This window comes from Myotis myotis, unplaced genomic scaffold, assembly GCF_014108235.1.
Source record: "Myotis myotis isolate mMyoMyo1 unplaced genomic scaffold, mMyoMyo1.p scaffold_m19_p_6, whole genome shotgun sequence".
Lineage (NCBI taxonomy): Eukaryota > Metazoa > Chordata > Mammalia > Chiroptera > Vespertilionidae > Myotis > Myotis myotis.
In genome coordinates, this window is record NW_023416368.1 from 42834383 (window position 1) to 42854006 (window position 19624).

The window sequence follows — 19624 nt, forward strand, 5'->3', positions numbered from 1 at the left end:
TCCCTAGGCCAGCCAACCTCCTGCAGCCCCCCCCTCCCGCCAACCTCCTGTGGTCACTATTACCCGCCAGGCCAACGGACCCCACTCATGCACAAATTTGTGCACCGGGCCTCTAGTATATATATAATCTTGAGTATGTTTGAATATGTACCTGCTCCGTATGGTCGCAAAGGGACTGTGTTGAAGAAAGTTTTCATGTCCGTCCTTGTGAAGGACGTTACAGATGGGCTGAGAGCTTCCAGAGAGGGTGTCTGCCTGACTCTTTCCAGTTCCTTATTTCTTGGCTGCTTCAAAATCCTGGTGAATGCCCAGGTAAGAAACTCATTTTTAGAGCCCCATCAATTTAGGCCCTGCTTTGTATGAGGAGACATATACAAGGTCTGACTTTTGAATAACCTAGGGCCATAATTTATATAAGTCCTAAATGGGTTAAGACTTTTGTGAAATTATCCCTTTACATGAAGTTCAGGGTACATGATTTGTTTTAGCAAGATAAGGCATCTGCTAAACTTAACTGCAAGGGAAGACCTGCTGACTGTAAAGTCCATGTTCAGAAAGGAAGCTAGTTGGAGGAGCATTTTGAATGGCCTTGTTTTAAATGCCTCATGCAGAATGAAATGGGGCAGGGAAGAGTTGTAGTTTGTAACCTTCCTTGAAGAATCAATGCCTAAGAGTTTGGAGTTAACACACTTCGTTTTTGTGATCTCACCAGGAAAGTAAAAGTCTCTGTATGCTCTTAGGAATGAAGGCAGGAAAATAATTTATTATTAAAATGCTCTCCTGGCCCCTCTTTTCTCTTGGAGTTGCCGTGCTTTGCCCTAACAGATCATCCCAGTCTTCCCCAGGATTCTCTGGGAACTCAGATCTAGTGGATGGGATGGATTTGGGTCCTAAAATCTGCTGCTGTCTTCCTTTCTGCCAACTGAGCTAAACAAATGTGAGCGTGTTGTGCCCAGATTTCATGATTCCCAAGAACCCACAGGGAGCCAGCGGGTCCGATGCAAAAGCAAAGAGTCATTCATTTCAAACCTAGGTTTGGCTCCCCTGCCACACTCACCGATGCAACAGTAAGCTCCAGTGGCCGAGAGAGAGAAAACTCTGTGTGGAGAGAGGTTTTATAGGGGTTTGGGGTAAGGGGAGGAGAAAGGACTGTGGGCCCTACCGATTGGCCAGGCGCGAGTACACAGGATGTGGTCATAGTGATGGCGTGCACTTCCCTTGACTATCTTCCGGGAAGAAGCTTGCTGAGCACATGGCCAAGTTAAGATGAAGGGCATAGCCCTTACCCTGGGGCAAGGTGGAGGGCGTAGCCCTTACCCTGGGGCAAGGTGGAGGGCGTACTCCTCGCCCTTTCAAGTGCTACAAGGAATCGGATATAGAGGAAGCAATCATTTGATAGTAAGTACACTGTTTTAACTTCTGTCCCTACTTAGCCGATGCATTTACAGTACCCTTTGTCAAACTGAAAAGTTCAGTATCCTTGCTGGGCCTGCTGGAATGTTCCATCCTGTCCCTTTACTAACTGCATTTGGATGAAGAAATGCAACATTCATTCCATTTAGTCTTGGGATCCACATGAAAACTCTCACCAGGACTCAGGGTTTCTCCTTCTTTCTTGTAAAGCATGGTATGTTTGTTGTTTTCTGAGCACCCTGACCAGTGTGCTGATGGTGGTTAGTCTCTCAGAGTGCAAACGTGTTTTCCACTTGACCAGGGCTCATGCTCTGTCTCCCACTGGGGCCTGGTCAGGCAAACTGTGTGTACACTTCTTGAGAAGGCGGATTGTTGTGAAAACCCTTCCCACATAAACAGAAACAAGGCATTGGCTCTTTCAGATACGATTGCCATCAACTTTTTCTCTTATGACCTCTGGAACACAATTGCATCAGCTCAAAGACCATCTGGTTAAGCATAAGTACTTCCTAGCTTGGTGGATGGAAAAATGCCCAAATGCCCCAGGCACATCTGCCTTGGTCTCCAATTCCTAAAAGATTCCTAAGCAGACTAGTATTGACTCAGCCTCAAAAGGGTGGTTTTGCCCTGGAGGAACCTCAGATCATGTCTTCAGAGAACACTCGTGTTTCCAGTTAACCTAAGGAGAAAGTGTTGGTTTAGGACAGACCTAATTTAGATATATCCATTATTCATTCATATTTATGACCAGATACTGTCTAGAGCTATATACATAAAGATTCAATTTCTATTCCTAAGAGCTCATGCAACAGTGTGAGGATCTGAGAGAGGGAGGGGACAGAGACAGAAACCGATAGTGATGATACAGAAACCCTTCCCCCACCTTTTAAAAAGTAAAAGTTTTTCCCCCATGAGAAAAGTAAAGGTATCATCCATTTACTTATTTAATTAGAAAACATTTGCTGAATGCCTGCTTCTTGTCAGGCCTCGTACCAGGAGCTGTGTCTACACTTAAGGAGCAGCCTGAGGTAATGCCAGGAAGATCAGAGAAGCACATTGCCCTTTCACCTTGTCCTCTGGGCAGCAATCCTAATCCTTTTGGGTTCACAAGAGAACATGCACTGGCAAGGGAACTTCAAAAGGAAGCAGATCTGCAGTATAAACATCACTTTCAACTGGACCAATCATTTGTCTCCCTTTGTCACTCAAGACAGTGAAGCGGTAACTCACTGATATCCAAAGACATCTGTGCAAATATATACCTGCTTTTTTGTTTATCAAGCACTCCCCCTACCCATACTTTAGTTTGATGAATCATATAAAAAAAGGGATAAACTATTTGGGTAAATGTAAATATTCTAAGTAGTAAGGAACTGCTTGAAATCATTGTATGGAAAATGAGATGAAGTAGTTTTTAAAAGGTAGATTTTATGATAATAACTAATCTTTTATAGTATTTATGACTTGCCAGGCACTGTTTTAAGTGCTTTGCAGAAATGAACCCATTTTGATCCTCAAAAAACAAAAACAAAAAACAATGGATTGGGTACTGTTATAATCTCTTAAAAATTTGAGAACCAGGCCATGGAGAAGTGAGTCTCTTGCCTAAAGTCACACAGCTAGGATTTAAACCCAGGAAGTCTGTCTACAGATTCTGGAACTCAAGCTTTGCACTGTTTCCACAGGTACAGCTACATGAATATATATACTTAAAAAAAAGATCAGGAGGATGCACACTAAACAAAACTATGGTTGTCGTTAGTATTAATTCAACAATACATTAGCAGCAATATTTTAGGGTTTTTCCCCCCAAAGGGAGTGATTTTTGTTACTTCTGTTTTTATAATTTAAAAAATATTTTAAAGATCAATCTTGGGGTCAATTTAAGTGATTTGAATAAAACTACTACCTTATGCTCTTCTAACTTTTACACTGACCTTGGCATCATTAAGAGCAGGACTGTGTTCATCTTTCCTCTCGGGCAGGCTCATGACCTCTGATGAAATCTTATTTCAGAGAGTAGATGAAAAGTTATCTCAGATTTTTATCTGAAACAATGGGAGGCATATTAAAAGTATTACACTTCATGGCTGAAATGCTTGTCAAAGTTTAGAAACTGAAGCCCAGGTGGCCATATGAGATGAAATATTAAGTACTGAATAAAGAGAGATCTGTCATTTAATTATGAAAATAAACTAAAACTTTAAAAATCTCACATGTACCAACAATTACAAAATAGTACTGTATTAGGGTTCACCAGAGACACAGACCAATAGATCGATAGATAATAAGAAAATACTTTAAGGAATTGCTCACACAATTGTGGGGGCTGACAAGTCTGACATTTGTAGGCCAATCCAGCTGGAAATCAGGTAAGAGCTGATGTGCACCCTTGAGTCCAAAATCTACAGGGCAGGTCAGCAGGCTGAAAACTCAGGCAGTTCTCTGTTGCAGTCTTGAGGCAGAATTGTTTTTTTGGGAAACCGCACTCTTTGCTCCTATTGTCTTTAACTGATTGGATGAGATCCACCCAGATTATGAAGGATAGTTTTACTGATTGTAAATGTTAATTACATATATCTAGACTAGCGTTTAACCAAACAACTGGGCATCATGGAGTAGCCAAGTTGACATGTAGTTAACCATAAGTAAATTCCAATTTGAACTAAGTTCTGACTGCTCAAGAATATGTTAGATATGTAAGATTTTTACATTTAGGATGATTGAAATTTTAATTTGCTTTAAGGGACTCAGTCATGTGAGGAAAATCTTTGAAGAGTACATTTGCAATATATTTAGCTATTCTAATCATTAGTTGGGGTTTTTGTTTGTTTGTTTTGTAAGAGAACATTTATTTGGTAATCACAGAGGTATAAGTAATTCCTAGAAGAAATGGACTTAGGAAAAAAGTTATAGAGGTAAAGGAAGGGCCCTTGGAGCTTGGGAGTGAGGAAGCCAATGTTAACAAGCCTGGGGCAGGGAGCGGAAAGGGAGAGGAAAAGGCACAGGCTTGGGCATACTCCCACTGCCAGGAGAGAGAGCACCCTAGTCATTAGTTTTGCTTAATACAAGTTGGGTTATGAGATGATTCTGAATTATTTTATGGCAGTTGAAATAAGGTTAACTAAAACAATGTGGACAAATCTTTGAAGCTAACTGGTACTGAATTCTTTGTTGCAATGTAGCATTTTCAATTTTTCTCCTAGAGTTAACATATGCACAATGTGTTTACTGTTCTGAAATGAAGGTGCTCAGTAATGAGGTATTCTCAATTTAATATAGTCACACCATTCCATCTTTGAAATCTCATCCAGCGATTAAATTATGCAAATGATTTCAGGATAACCTCCATTTCATGGGAGTCCAGATTCTAAATAAGTTGAGTTGGGCATGTGAGAATATTAATAAATGTGATCTATGACTCCTGACATTATAGCTGAACTTTAATATTGTATTAATGCTATCCCTAAATAAATCAATACTTTGTTCCTGATTGACTGTGGGAAACATTTTTCAGATTTAGGACTATCAATTTAACAAAAGGTTATTCCAATTGTTACTTTAAATTAGAAAATTATATGCCACCTGAAAAGATACTTAAATGTCTTTCTACTCGCCAAGTAGATGAAGGGAATATGTAGTATATATGTCATGGAGTTGATGGCCTTTATCTTGTTCTCACCTGTGATGCAGATACTGTTAGTCCCTTTTAACAAATGAGGAAAATGAGGCTCAGAAACTTGCTCGAGGTCACCAAAAAACAGCACACCCGCTTCAAGGCTTAAACACTTTCCACTATAGACACAGCTAAAACACAGAAGGAATTAACAGTTTGGTCTTATATTTCTCACATAAAAGGCTATGTATTCCTCTAATCTTGGTTTTCTCTTTTAGCACAATTGTGAGGGCAAAGGTATTCATTCCCCCACAAGTAAGGCATTTCTTCCCAGGCAAATGTAGTAGGCTGGACTGTCTTCATTATACTTTGATTACATTGCAGTGTCTTTGGCAAGATCAAACTTAAACTTGCTTCTCACTTCAACTTGTCTTTTTCTAAATAATCATTGAAATAGACCAGGAGCTGCGGAGTGCCTCTGATGCAGTGGTGGGGGCAGAGGGTAGAGGGTGGGAGGACATTGTGGAGGAGAGCAAAGGACTCCCTGGGTGGGATTTCAAAGGCATTGATGAATGTTTTTAGTTATGAGGAAAATAATTGGGAGTCCTTTCCTTTTCTCCATTTTTCTTTTCATTACCCCAGAGAGCCTGTAAGCTGTAGTTGCTGCAAAACAATTTCGACTAGCTAGTCACTCAGGTCTGGGTTGCACTGCAGCCAGATGTCAGGTAGACAAATCTGTGCTTTGCAGTCATACAGCATTGCTAGATATTTATAAGATGGCACAGTTCTACCCTTGAATTATATTCATAAACTGATAGGATACTAGAGATCATTTAGTCCACTGGTTTTCCAACTTTATTCTTTAAAAAACACATTTTTATTGATTTCAGAGGGAGAGGGAGAAAGACCAACAATGAGAGAGAATCACTGATTGGCTGCCTCCTGCACGCTCCACACTGGGAATTGAGCCCACAACCCAGGCATGTGCCCTTGACTGGATTTGAACTAGGGACCCTTCGGTCCGCAGGCCAATGGTCTATCCACCAAGCCAAACTGGCGAGGGCTCTTTCTTTTATAGCACAAAAACTGTTCAAATTCCTTGATATGGTTTAATTTAAAAAGACATGAGTTCTTTCACAGCATAAAATGTGGGCTAAAATTTTAGGTTGCTGAAAAATTCTTTTTTTTTTTTTTAAATATATATTTTATTGATTTTTTACAGAGAGGAAGGGAGAGAGAGAGAGAGTTAGAAACATCGATGAGAGAGAAACATCAATCAGCTGCCTCCTGTACACTCCCCACTGGAGATGTGCCCGCAACCAAGGTACATGCCCCTGACCGGAATCGAACCCAGGACCCTTCAGTCCGCAGGCTGACACTCTATCCACCGAGCCAAACCGGCTACGGCTGAAAAATTCTTTACACAAGGAACAATTATCCTCCTATATAATAAAAGCCTAATATGCAAATTGTTCCCTTGACCGGGAGCCCGACCGCTTGCTATAATGTGTGCTGACCACCAGGGTGCGGCACAAAACATGCCAGGTGTTGGCGACACGCTGCTGGCAGCGGAGGCACTGCCGGCCCCAATGGGCCCCAACAAGAGTGGGACTGCGGCGGGATGGTGGAGCAGGTGAGTGGGCAGCACCAGGCCAAGGCGGTTGCAAGTGGGGGTCCGATCACCCTGCCGATTGCCCTGCAGACAGCGACCAGCAGCGGGGAGCAGGGCTGCTGCCTGGCTCCCAGGTGCTGAGGGAGCTGGGTGGGGGTTCTGATCCAGATCGATCACCCTGCAGGCAGGATGGCGGAGCAGGTGAGGGGGCGGCACCAGGCCAAGGCAGGGTGCCAGGTGGAGCTGCAGGGCTGTAAGGCTGGTGGCACGGGCTGGGGCTGCAAGGCTGGGGGCACGAGCTGGGGCCCAATCCCCACAGGCCACCCCAAGGGATGCCACCTGTGCAGGAATTCGTGCACCAGGCCTCTAGTTCAATATAAAATGTTAATTATATATATTTTTAAAACCTTGAAATTCTTATTTGCAAATCCAACAAAAACGAGCTGTGCTGCTCCTAGGCTCTCTTCTCAGTCCTTAATGTTTGGAGCTGCCATTTAAAAACTATTGACATTAGCCTACCCTCTCATTTTACAGTTATTTAACAAAACATTTTGTGCAAATACTAGGTATCTAGCATTATATGAAGCTTAGGAAAAACATTGGGCCTAAAATATGAGTATGCTTTGGTCCATGGCTTATTGAGGAGACAGATGATTACAAAACAACATAGTAAAATTTAACAACAGGACCTGTGATGTTATGGGGCCTGGTATCACTGAGTCTCTGAAACTAATCAAAAGCGCTTGAAGGGCAGTTCACTTGGAAAGAGTATAATCCAGACTAAAGACTGGAGTTTACCCAGGGTAAGTAGCTAGGGGTACATTCTGGAAGGTACAAGTTGTTTATGCAGCAGATAATACAGCGAGAAGTGAGAAAAGGGCCTATACCATATCTTGATTCTTCAGGAAATAGGGAGTCCTGGAAGGCCTGTAAACAGGGAAACGAGGTCAAATTTATGCTTTAAATTGCCAACAGGGACTATGAATTTGATGAGAACAAGAAGGGAGGTGGGAGGTAGGAAGGCCTACCTGTAGCTCTTTGACAGAATATCAAGAGCAGGAGCATATTGGGGAAAACATTATGCATTCGTTTCAGGTAGAGATGCCCAGCATGATTGGATGGATAGCTCAAGTCTGAATCCTTGGCGAACAGAGTATGATCCTGTATACATAAAAAGGGATGGAGAGAGATGTAGGAAAAGGTTAACTTTGCTTAACTCTTGATTTTGGGTAAATTCTTATTTTCATAATCCTTTTCTGTACACTGAGCATATTACTTTTATAACTAGGCTAAAGCAGTTATTTTAGTTTTTAAACTTTGCTTTACCTCAGTTTTCTTTAAGCTAAATTGACACCATGCCCTATATGGAATTTCCTGCATTTTCATTCAAAATTTTATTTGGGAACAATACTATGTACTAATAGCCATTAAAATCATGCTTTCAAAAGAAATATGCAATTATTTATCAGTCTTCTTACATTGAACTTCATGATTTTGTATAATTGGGTCCTATGCAGACACAGCAAGATAGAAAAATCTCTTGAGATTAAACCAGTATTCATGGCACTTCAAGTACTCTCTTGAATGGAGTAATCACAGGCAACCCAATGTGCTCCGTCACGGGTGATGGTAGAACAAATGCAAAGCGCAGGGTCTCACTGTCTGACACAGGAGTGTGGTGAGGAGACAGGCTTTTCTGACGCTGCCTGAGGATGAATCTTCTCTGAAAACAGTAAAGAAAGGTTGGTGGTCTTTAATTGAACTCTCTTGCCACAACAAATATATCATAATCTGTGTGATTAATATCACCTACCAAATTGATACCTGATCTTTATGATACACAAAAGCTATCGATGAGCATTTGCTTTTAATTCACTAGACAAAAAAGACCCATCACTGTAATATTGACTTATTTCCACTATGCTCAAAGCAACTTAACAGCATCTAGAGCCCTAACCGGTTTGGCTCAGTGGATAGAGCGTCGGCCTGTGGACTCAAGGGTCCCAGGTTCGATTCCGGTCAAGGGCATGTACCTTGGTTGCAGGCACATACCCAGTGGGGAGTGTGCAGGAGGCAGCTGATCGATGTTTCTCTCTCATTGATGTTTCTAACTATCCCTCTCCCTCTCTGTAAAAAAAAAAAAAAAAAAAAAAATCAATAAAATAAATAACAGCATCTACAATTACTATGAGGAAAACATAATCTTAACCCCACACAAGTTTTTAAAAATTTGCCTGTATCTGAATGGGTTTATTTCCTTGTAGAATTAAACTACTAGTAGTTACTGACTAGTACACACAGTATAGATTTAACTTGGGAACCTATGCTGACTTGGAGATGCTATCAAAATATAAAAATCTGCCCTAACCGGTTTGGCTCAGTGGATAGAGCGTCGGCCTGCAGACTGAAGGGTCCCAGGTTCAATTCCGGTCAAGGGCATGTACCTTGGTTGTGGGCATATCCCCAGTAGGAGGTGTGCAGGAGGCAGCTGATCGATGTTTCTCTCTCATCGATGTTTCTAGCTCTCTATCCCTTTCCCTTCCTCTCTGTAAAAAAATCAATAAAATATATTTTAAAAAATGATTAAAAAAATAAAAATCTGAGCAAAAATTTTCAATCATATAGATTTTTATGTGAAACTGATTTTTAACTCAGGAAGTTTTGGGAGTGATACAAAGTGAAATACAGGGAATCAAATCCAAATTATCCAAGGAAAAAGTTCCATTTCTCTTTTAAGCGGATGTCAAAGATGGACAATATAATTTGAAAAGATCAGTGTGGTATTTCTCAAACATGCCTATCATAAGAACTGCCCTCACTACTTTAAAAGAGTCTGAGACCTGTTCTCTTTCGATTCTAGCCCAGTGGGTGTAGGTTTAGACTGGAATCCAAGGTTTTGTATTTTTAGCATCCCAAGTTGTTCTAATAATCAGGCAAGTTAGGGAAATAGTGGCTAAGGGGAAAACAACAGCAACACCACCATCACAGCTCCCATCCCCTTACTCAACACCTGCCCAACACACTGCCTGAAAATTAGAAACACTCAACTGAAAATGAAGAATTGTCTGTAGAACAGTTTATTTTGAGTCCAAAACACAAAATTACTCATTTTTCTTAACATACTATATAATTTTCACTGCATGAATATTTATGGTTTCTGTATTCACAAGTGTATATTTCTGAACTCAGGCTCAAATGATTCATATGTATATGAATATGTGTATTCATATATATATTCATATAATATATATATATTAATACAGAGGACAAATACTTTAACAAATTTGTTTAGAAAATATTTTACATAAAAACACACAAAGTATTTACTAGCATTCTTCATCTTTACAACCAGTCTTCAGCTAAGATTTGGCCGAAGTCCATTTTCTACAAAACATTCCAAGACTGAATATGATAGAATGTAGTACAGTAAGTCCTCACTTAACATTGTTGATATGTTCTGCAACTTTAAATGACATATGAAACCAGTTTTACCATAGGCTAATTGATATAAACAACACTTAAGTTTCTATAGCATCTCCTCAACCTTATAATGAAAACAATGTTATTCGAGGACCTGCTGTATTTTACATACTTTAGCTTATTATTGTAATTTAAAGTTCCCCTTTCTTTGAAGGCTTCTGCATATATCATACTCATAACGCAACAGAAGACTTTTCTTTAACTCATGACGTATAAATAAAATTTGTCTTTTTTGGTGTAATTTATCCCCAACCCAAAACCAAATAGTCATGATGAAATCATGTAACTGACATGTAAGGGCTTTTTCAAACAAGAGAAGCATTTAATACCTATTGTTAAAATACACTTCATTGTTTTATGTCCAATAACAACCACCTGGAGTGCTGTTACTTCTAGTATTAGTTGGCAACAAAATATAAAGTAAAAATATGTACATTTTTTATATATCAATTCTTACCTGAATAATCTCAGATTTCTTGAGTGTTCCATAAAGTGGAATTTCTTCCTAAAGTTACAGTGAATGTGGTACTACGTGTACAACTTGGTTAACCAATCTTTGCTTTTTCACTTCCAAGACTTTTCCTCATCTTGAATCAAATGCACAATCTTGACTACCACATAATGCACTGGCTTACAGTTAGCATATAAAGTCCAACTCACACTTATTTTGGTTTATTTTACATGCTTTATTAAAACAGTACTGGTATTTACATATCTGCAGAGTCCCTCCCAAGGCGCTCTCACACATTAAGACACACCCATACGACATCCATACTTCAGCCCCATGCACCCACACTAGTGAGCTATGAGGGTTAGAGTCCTAAAATTAGGGAGCTGTTGGGGGATAGAGTTGTTGATTTGGTTTTCAATTTTTTTGAAAAAAGCATGGGGGAATGCATTTGGCCATTAAAATGCTAATTAAGTTTGTGTATATTAACATATATGGCAGTAACACTGAATATTCCTTTTACATTCTATATACACAGAATGACATCAAGGTTTTGCAGTCAACAGAAGATTCCAACTTCGGTCTCAATGCTGCTTGTAGTGACTTCTGAATTCACATAGGGGCTTTCCCTAAAAATAATTCAAGTCTATGTAAGTGAAATAAGGCACAAGTAATATTGATTTGATCTAGGTGAAGGGAAGGGATGAAAACTAGTTTCAAATGATCTTACTGTTGGGGTTACTTTAACTTAAAATCCACCTGAAATCCTGTCTCCTAATATGCAGATTTCCTACTAATAAAGGTGTTTTGTTTTTTCCCCTTTTCACTGACAAAACCCAAAAGTAAAAGTTTGGGAATTCACATTTGCATGTTTCAGTAACCTAAACCAGCGGCGGCCAACCGGTGGTCCGTGAGGTCCGAAAGGTTGGCGACTGCTGATTTAAGGAAATCTTTGGAGCAGCGGTCGCCAACCAGTGGTCCATGAGGTCCGAAAGGTTGGCGACCGCTGGCCTAAACTACTCAAATTGATATGCACCCAGCCTTCTCCTGCCCAGGTCTCCTCCCTCCCTCAATACCAAAACAAAAGCACAGCACAGCAAATAGGAATCCCTTGTTGTTTTTGAGATTTGTATACTTAAGTAGCAAATACATATCTGGTTGTCTTTGATTTTTTTAAAAAATAAGAAAAGCAACCTTGTAACTTTCTTGCTCTATAAAAAAATAATTCCTATCTCCTTTTCAGGATGATGAAGCCCCTACTGACATTACAAACAACTGTAACAAATGAGTTTGGCAGCATAAATAATGTCGTTTTCAAAACTTCATAGTGAGATTCATTTAGCTTGTACACAATCTGTTGAATGTTTTTTTGCAGCACGTGAACCAAACCCAAAGACGCTGGACATTCTGTGAAAGGGAGTAAGAATCGCAGTTCTGAAGGCCCCTGACTTTAGTTGTTTACAAAGTTCAATCCTGTTTATTGTGATCCTTGGTATCTTCTTCATCTGTATATTCTGAAGGTTCTTCTCCTGGTTTTAGCAGTCTGCCTACATAATCATATTTTTCTGAAAGACATCAAAAGAAAATCAGTAGCAATAAAATGTTTCACTATTCCATTGTACAGCACGGAAGGCACTTGCCTGTTCTGGAATGATATGGAATAAGCTAAATTTTTCCTACTGCTCACCTTGGCTGGTCTTTGTACTCACGTAAGGCTTGAATAAAAGAAAACAGGATTAGGGAACGTATAAAGCTTGGGAATTGTGCTTTGCAGGAGAGTGCTCCATACTACCACTTCGTAATCAAGGACACTATATCAGAATCACTTAGAGTAGTGGTTCTCAACCTGTGGGTCGCGACCCCTTTGGCGGTCGAACGACCCTTTCAGAGGGGTCGCCTAAGACCATCCTGCATATCAGATATTTACATTATGATTCATAACAGTAGCAACATTACAGTTATGAAGTAGCAACGAAAATAATTTTATGGTTTGGGTCACAACATGAGGAACTGTATTTAAAGGGCCAGAAGGTTGAGAACCACTAACTCAGAGAGTTTAAAAAAATATATATGTATGTCCAGAACCCATCTTGGAGCTACTTATCCCAGGCTCTTGGGTTAGGCCTGGAGAGAGACATGTAGTCTTAAACTGTTCTAACTCTATTGTGCACTGTGGCTCTCAGAATAGTTCTTTAAATCTTAATAGCCCAAAATATAAAGAAACAAGTTGGCAACATAGGGAATTTCTAAGTTATTTAAAATCTATAAATATATTAGGGTTTATATAGAACTGAGATGAAATAAAAATGTACTATTCTTTTTTCTATCAAATTCTCCTCTTAGATCTGTTACATTGCTTGTTTTTTTTTTTTAAATCCTCACCCGAGGATATTTTTCCATTGATTTTAGAGAGAGTGGAAGAGAGGGAAAGACAGAGAGAAACACTGATGTGAGGGAAACACATCCACTGGTTGCCTCCCGCACTTGCTCTGACCAGGGCCAGTAGGAGCCTGCAACCGATGTACATGACCTTGACTGGAATTGAACCTGGGACCCTTCGGTCCACAAGTCGATGCTCTATCCACTGAGCCAAAATAGCTAGGGCTACATTACTTGTTTTTATGTCACCAGGTGTTTCATGTAGAACATTGCTATGTCCAAGTTGATACATGGTCAGTAATTTCTTGGTTGGGAATTTGAACCTATGTTAATTGAATTAACTCACTAACCAAGAGGATAAGATAGGACTGCTTTATGCAGTAGAACCAGTACAAGTGCCAAGAAGCTAGAAGAACTGTTCCAAAGGATCCAAAGGTCACATAGGTCCAAAGTGTCACATAGGTGGTAATAACTGATGTCGCGAGGGTATAATAAAGAGAAATGACATTTTCCCTATATAGTTCGATGGTAAGATTAAAAAAATCATTTAGAATAAATTATAATTATTCTATAACACTAATGATCAGTTCAGTTTTAAATATACGCCTATATATTTTTTAAAACTATGCCTTAATAAACAAGCCTTATACCACTCAAGGTATTACAATTTTTGTTAGACTTACAGTTTGCAACAAGTCAATTTTTAAATATGGATTTTATAAACCACATGTAACAATCATATTGCTCTATCAAATAATGATAGTGATGAAAACATATGGGATCCTTGGGCTCTTAAAGAATGTGAAATAGCATTCACTTTCTTTGGCCAAAGACTGAGTATTTCCAAAGAACCCAAAAAAATAAAGGTACCTTTAAACTGCATTTCCCATTCTCGGACACTTTCCATTTGCACAGCATTCAAATCTGACAGATCATCATATTCATCTTTAAGTGCATCTTTATCTAGGCAAAATGTCGCCAGTCCTCTGGAGGCATCCCTACCAGCAAATATTCCATATGGACCCGCTGCGGGGGAAAAAGAAATTATATTTAGATAGCCTAACAAAGTGTCTCAAAGGAAAAAGTCAAAAGAAACTTCGTAACGACTCATATTTGGTAACAGCCTTAATTTCAAAACATGCACAGATACTAGATAGGATGAGAAGAAATTTCTTAGAATCTGCCTTATGACCAAAGTAAAGCCTTTCACTAAAATTTTAAACCTTAAATTTCAATTATTTCATCTACCCCAAAACTTGTATTCAATGATGAAAACAGTGCTGTGCTAGGGGGAGAATAGATTATTTCAGAAATTAGGTTTGGAAGCTAGTTGGCTTCCAAATGATGCTTTACTGATTGCTATTAATTAATTGTGGCTTCTAAAAATAATTGACAGAACATCTACTGGATAAGTACTATGTAGAGACTCAGTGACTGTGGATCTAAAACATTTTTTTTCTCCTACCCAATGTAGGTTGAAACTCTATGAGGACGGAGACTGAATCATCTTTGTATCCTCACTGACTACTTCAGTGCCCAGCCCATGTGTGATGTTCAACAACTCTTTGCTGAATAAATGGTCTGATCAGAAATGACCTGTTTTCAAAATAAATACCACCCAATTACCATAATATACTCATTATTATCTATATAAACTATGAAAAGTTATTAAAGAAAATAATGGTTTTCATTTACCATGACTTTTGGAAACAGTGACTTTATAAAGAACAATTCTTCTCATTGACACAAAATTATTAGCATTTTGTCCAAGGAGTTAGAAACTACCCTCTCTGAGGAGGAATGGCATGATTTATATGCTGATGGAGTGAGCCATTCCCAAAGTTTGTCCTTGAGAGCAAAAACTATCTTACTCATCCCTGTATCCTCAATGCCTAGCACAGTGCCTGACATGAAGTAGGAACATGATACCTTTCTTCCAAATGAATTAGTTGCAATTCCAAATAAGGAGAAACTAGCTTTTGACCCTTTACAACACAGATTCACTTATGGTAAGCAAAATCTACACCTAAGTATAGATAAAAAAAAAAAAAGGAGAAACTTCAGTTATTTAAAACACTAATAAAACTGAAACAACATAATTTTCTATATCAAGAAATTGGTTAAATAAATATTAGTATGTTAATTGAATGGAGTAATATACAGCTACCAAAGAGAATGAGGTAACTATATGTACAGACATAGAAGTCTATGATATATTAACTGAAAAACGAAATTCAGAAGAACATACAGACATATGTAACTATCTACATATATAAAGAGGAAATATGCAAATTAGGCCAGGATGCCATAGTGGATCACAACCAGACAAGAGGAGGTTGTGCACGCAGGTGAGGCCCAGAGTGGAGCTGGAGACGGAGGCGGGGCTGGTGAGTCACTGTGCCCCGGTTCGGGCCGGCCCCCTGGAGCCAGAGTGGACAGGGACAGGGGCTGGCCCGCAGCCTCTGCGTCCGAGTGCAGGCCCAGAGAGGAAACGGCGGGCCCACCTCCCGCGGAAGCAGCGCGGCTCCCTCCTGCCTCCCGTGGGCGCTGGCGGCTTGTTTCCGCTGGGGTTCCTGCCGGCTCCAACAGAAGCGTCGGGCGGCCTACTGCGCGCGATATCACGCGATGGGCTACTAGTATATTTACAAGAGGCCCGATGCACAAAATTTGTGCAAGGGGTTCAGCCCTCGCAGCTGTGGCTGCCTTGGCCAGACTTTGCAGCCCCAGCTGCCTTGGCCTTGGCAGTCCTGGCCTCGTCTGGAAGGTCATCCGGACAGTCCTCCAGAAGGTCGCTCCGCTGTTCGGTCTAATTAGCATATCAGCTCTTTATTATATAGGAGTAGAGGCCCGATGCATGAAATCGTACATGGGTAGGGTCCCTAGGCCTGGCCAGTGATCAGGGCCAATCTGCAGGGCGATTGGGGGGCGGGGGAGCCCCTGGCACCTGCCTTGGCCAGCCTGGCGCCGTCTGCTTGCTGGCCCCGCCCCCCTCTGCGGGCAACCAGCAGGGCGATTGGGGGGGCCCCCTGCTGGCACCTGCCTTGGCTGGCCTGGGGCCTGTGGGCAGCTCCTGCGTTGAGTGTCTGCCCCCTAATGGTCAGTGCGTGTCATAGTGACTGGTTGTTCTGCCGTTCAGTCGATTTGCATATTAGGCTTTTATTATATAGGATTATGATTCACTCGATTAAAGAATATACATGTATGCACACTTTAATCTCTGTATATGCATGAAAACACCAGGAAGAATACAGACCAAACACTTAACAGTGCAATATTTTTGGGGAATGGAGAAGAAATTTTTACTTCATATAACTGGTAAGGTCTGGCTATTGAAAAATTTAATTCTAAAAGAATCTTTCAAGAGTTTTCCATCTTTATGTTAGGCTGCAGACTTTTCTGTTTAAAATGTTGTTTTAAGAATTACATACTAATAAATAAGATTTCCAAAATATGTAATTAAAAACAATACCTTTCCTGAGACTGAAAGTTATCCATACAGGACATAGGTAATTTAGAGAAAATAATTTTAAAACCAGAATTACTGGCTTAACTGAAAAACAGAGTGGTCAGTAAGAAAGCTCCCATCCAGTTAACTGAATAAAGTATTTTCTAATGAGAAGTAAACCAGTAGAAAAAACTGGAATTCCTTGATTTTTAAATTAGCAGAATAAGGATTATACCCACATTCACACTGGAAATATTTAGGAAATTAAAGGTTATGAGTCAGAAAAGCACTTGTACCTTTTAAAGAATTCTAAATTTTAAATAGACAAAAATCTAAACATTTATGATCATTACTTTGGATGATAGAAAGCACTGTACCATAAAGAATGTAAGAAACTCATTGTCTGAAAAGTTTACCATATGACTGAAGGGTCCCAGCTTTGATTCCGGATTCCAGTCAAGGGCACATGTCTGGGTTATGGGCTCAAGCCCCAGTAGGGGGCATGCAGGAAGCAGCCAATCAATGATTCTCATCATTGATGTTTCTATCTCTCTTTCCCTCTCCCTTACATTTTTTACAAAGAGGTGAAAAATAGGCATTTTCATGGAAGTCTACATTGGGCCAACTTATCTGTAGAGCAATTTAGGAATAAGTACCCAATTAGCAATGCCCATACCTTAAAAATCAGTAATCTTACTTCTAGGAATTGGTTTTATAGATAATTATAATTTTACTCACATGGATAAAACGACAGTACAGGAACATTTATAGCAGCACCATGCAATAACAAGATTAAAAACAATTTGAATGTTCACTAATAGTAGACTGTTAAGCCCAACCAGCATGGCTCAGCAGCTGAATATCAACCTATGGACCAGGAGGTCACGGTCGATTCCCAGTTGGGGCACATGTCCAGGTGGCAGGCTTGATCCCCAGTGTGGGCGTGCAGGAGGCAGCTGATCCATGAGTTTCTCATCATTGATGTTTCTCTCTCTCACTCCCTCTCTGAAAGCAATAAAAATATTTAAAGAAAAGCATTAAAAAAAATAGTAGACTGTTAAGTTACAATATATTCATTATGCATATATTTAAAACTAGAGGCCCGGTGCACAAAAATTTGTGGACTCGGGGGGGAGGGGGGGGTCCCTCAGCCCGGCCTGTGCCCTCTCGCAGTCTGGGACCCCTCGGGAGATAACGACCTGCTGGCTTAGGCCTGCTCCCGGGTGGCAGAGGGCAGGCCCAATCCCTCGGTGCAGCCCCTGGTCGGGCTCAGAGCAGGGCCGATTGGGGAGTTGGGGCGCCGCCCCGTCATGCACAGAGCAGGGCAGATTGGGAGGTTGTGATGCCACCCTCAGTCACGCTCAGGGTAGGGCCGATTGGGGGGTTGGGGCACCGCCCCCTGTCACACTCAAGGCAGGGTCGATGGGGAGGTTGCGCCACCCCCTGTCACGCACAGAGCAGGGCCAATCAGGGGGTTGGGGTATTTCCCCCTGTCACTCACAGAGCAGGGCCCATCAGGGGGTTGGGGCACCGCCCTCTATCACTCACAGAGCAGGGCTGATGAGGGGGTTGGGGCGCCGCCACTCTCACACTCAGGGCAGGGCCGATGGGGAGGTTATGGCTCTACCCCATCACACACAGAGCAGGGCCCGTGGGGGGGAGGGGGGGTGGGGAGCTCCCCCCTATCAGGCACAGAGCAGGGCTGATCAGGGGGTTGGGGCCCCGCCCCCTGTCACACACAGAGCCGCAGGGCAATCAGGGGGTTTGGGCGCTGCCCCTTGTCCCGCTGATCCTGGTGCCGGGAGGCATATTACCCTTTTACTATGTAGGGTAGAGGCCTGGTGCCTGGGTGGGGCTGGCTGGTTTGCCCTGAAGGGTGTCCTGGATCAGAGTGGGGGTCCCCACTGGGGTGCCTGGCCAGTCTGGGTGAGGGGCTGAGGGCTGTTTTCAGGCTGGGAGTGACTGAAGTTCCCAACCGCTCCTTTTTTTCTTTTTCTTTTTTTTATTCTGGGCCAGCTTTACCTTGAGGCTTGGCTCCAGCTCTTAGGCCTGCCTCCGAGGCTGAAAGTAGGTTTCTGGCCTTTGCTTACAATGTTGCGAATCTGCTGGCTGAAGTCCAGTGGTATTTGTTACAATCTTTCTTAAACTGCCCGCTCAGAGGACTGCAGCCGCAGGCGGGGAACGTTGGTTTCCTCCAACAATCCTCCGTCACTGAGGCAAGCAAGCCTCATGTTAGTTTCAAGCTGCCTGGCTGCCGGCTGCCATCTTGGCTGACAGTTAATTTGCATATCTTGCTGATTAGCCAATGAAAAGGGTAGCGGTCGTACGCCAATTACCATGTTTCTCTTTTATTAGTGTAGATAATGAGATGGCTCTCTTTATACTGATATAAAAGGCTGCCAAGATATTAAAATATTGTTAAAGGTTTGTATAGTATGCTACAATTAGTGTGGGGAAGTGCAAATCCACATGCTTGCACTTGCAGAGAACACTCTAGAACAGTGATGGCGAACCTATGACAAGCATGTCAGAGGTGACACGCGAACTCATTTTTTTGGTTGATTTTTCTTTGTTAAATGACATTTAAATATATAAAATAAATATCAAAAATATAAATCTTTGTTTTACTATGGTTGCAAATATCAAAAAATTTCTATATATGACACGGCACCAGAGTTAAGTTAGGGTTTTTCAAAATGCTGACAGGCCAAGCTCAAAAGGTTCACCATCACTGTTCTAGAATAATACTCAGACTGGTTCCTCACTTCTAGGGAGCGGAATATGGTGAGTGGGGTTGTGGGAAGGAGACTTATTTTTTCACTATATACCTTTTAAGTGTTCTGTCTTGAGCATATATTACCTAATAAAAAATTCTGTTTTGTTTTCCACTAGGCCTTATTTTGAAACATACCTCAAATCACTCTACAGTTAGACTTCCACAACCTAGGGCTCACGGAATATCACAGAAAATACCCCAAGAAACAAAAATATACTGATTGCTAAAGGTAAATTTGCAATGAAAATTATAAACTAAAGGAACACCACGGAGAAGTGAGTACATTTAACAGAGCTGAGAACTGGCATCCAAAGAATAATAGAAGCAGTTTAAAGAACAATAGTATGTTTGCTTAACATTATTAAGAAATTAAGAGATAGATCATAAGGAAAGATTAACGGTCATGATGGAAAGAACGAAAAGATAATGTGTATCTGAGCTCCAGAAGAAGGACT

The 19624-nt window shown here is 41.0% G+C and overlaps 1 protein-coding gene across 3 annotated transcripts in view; it reads right to left on the bottom strand.

Annotated features, from left to right (window-relative positions):
- Positions 1-19624, bottom strand: part of PGRMC2 (progesterone receptor membrane component 2) — a 40821-nt gene that overhangs the window by 13852 nt on the left and 7345 nt on the right. The window contains exons 2-6 of one of the 3 annotated variants that reach the window (XR_004968214.1): positions 13819-13974; positions 8120-8364; positions 7670-7802; positions 5096-5220; positions 3351-3461 (exon numbers count right to left, since the gene is read on the bottom strand). Coding sequence is in view for 2 of the 3 variants with exons in the window: in XM_036313102.1 (XP_036168995.1) it covers positions 12037-12134; positions 13819-13974 (254 nt within the window). In the remaining variant the exon portion in view is untranslated. Of the gene's footprint in view, positions 1-3350; positions 3462-5095; positions 5221-7669; positions 7803-8119; positions 8365-10783; positions 12135-12256; positions 12285-13818; positions 13975-19624 lie in introns of those variants that run through there. The other 2 variants (XM_036313104.1, XM_036313102.1) reach the window with 2 other exon arrangements.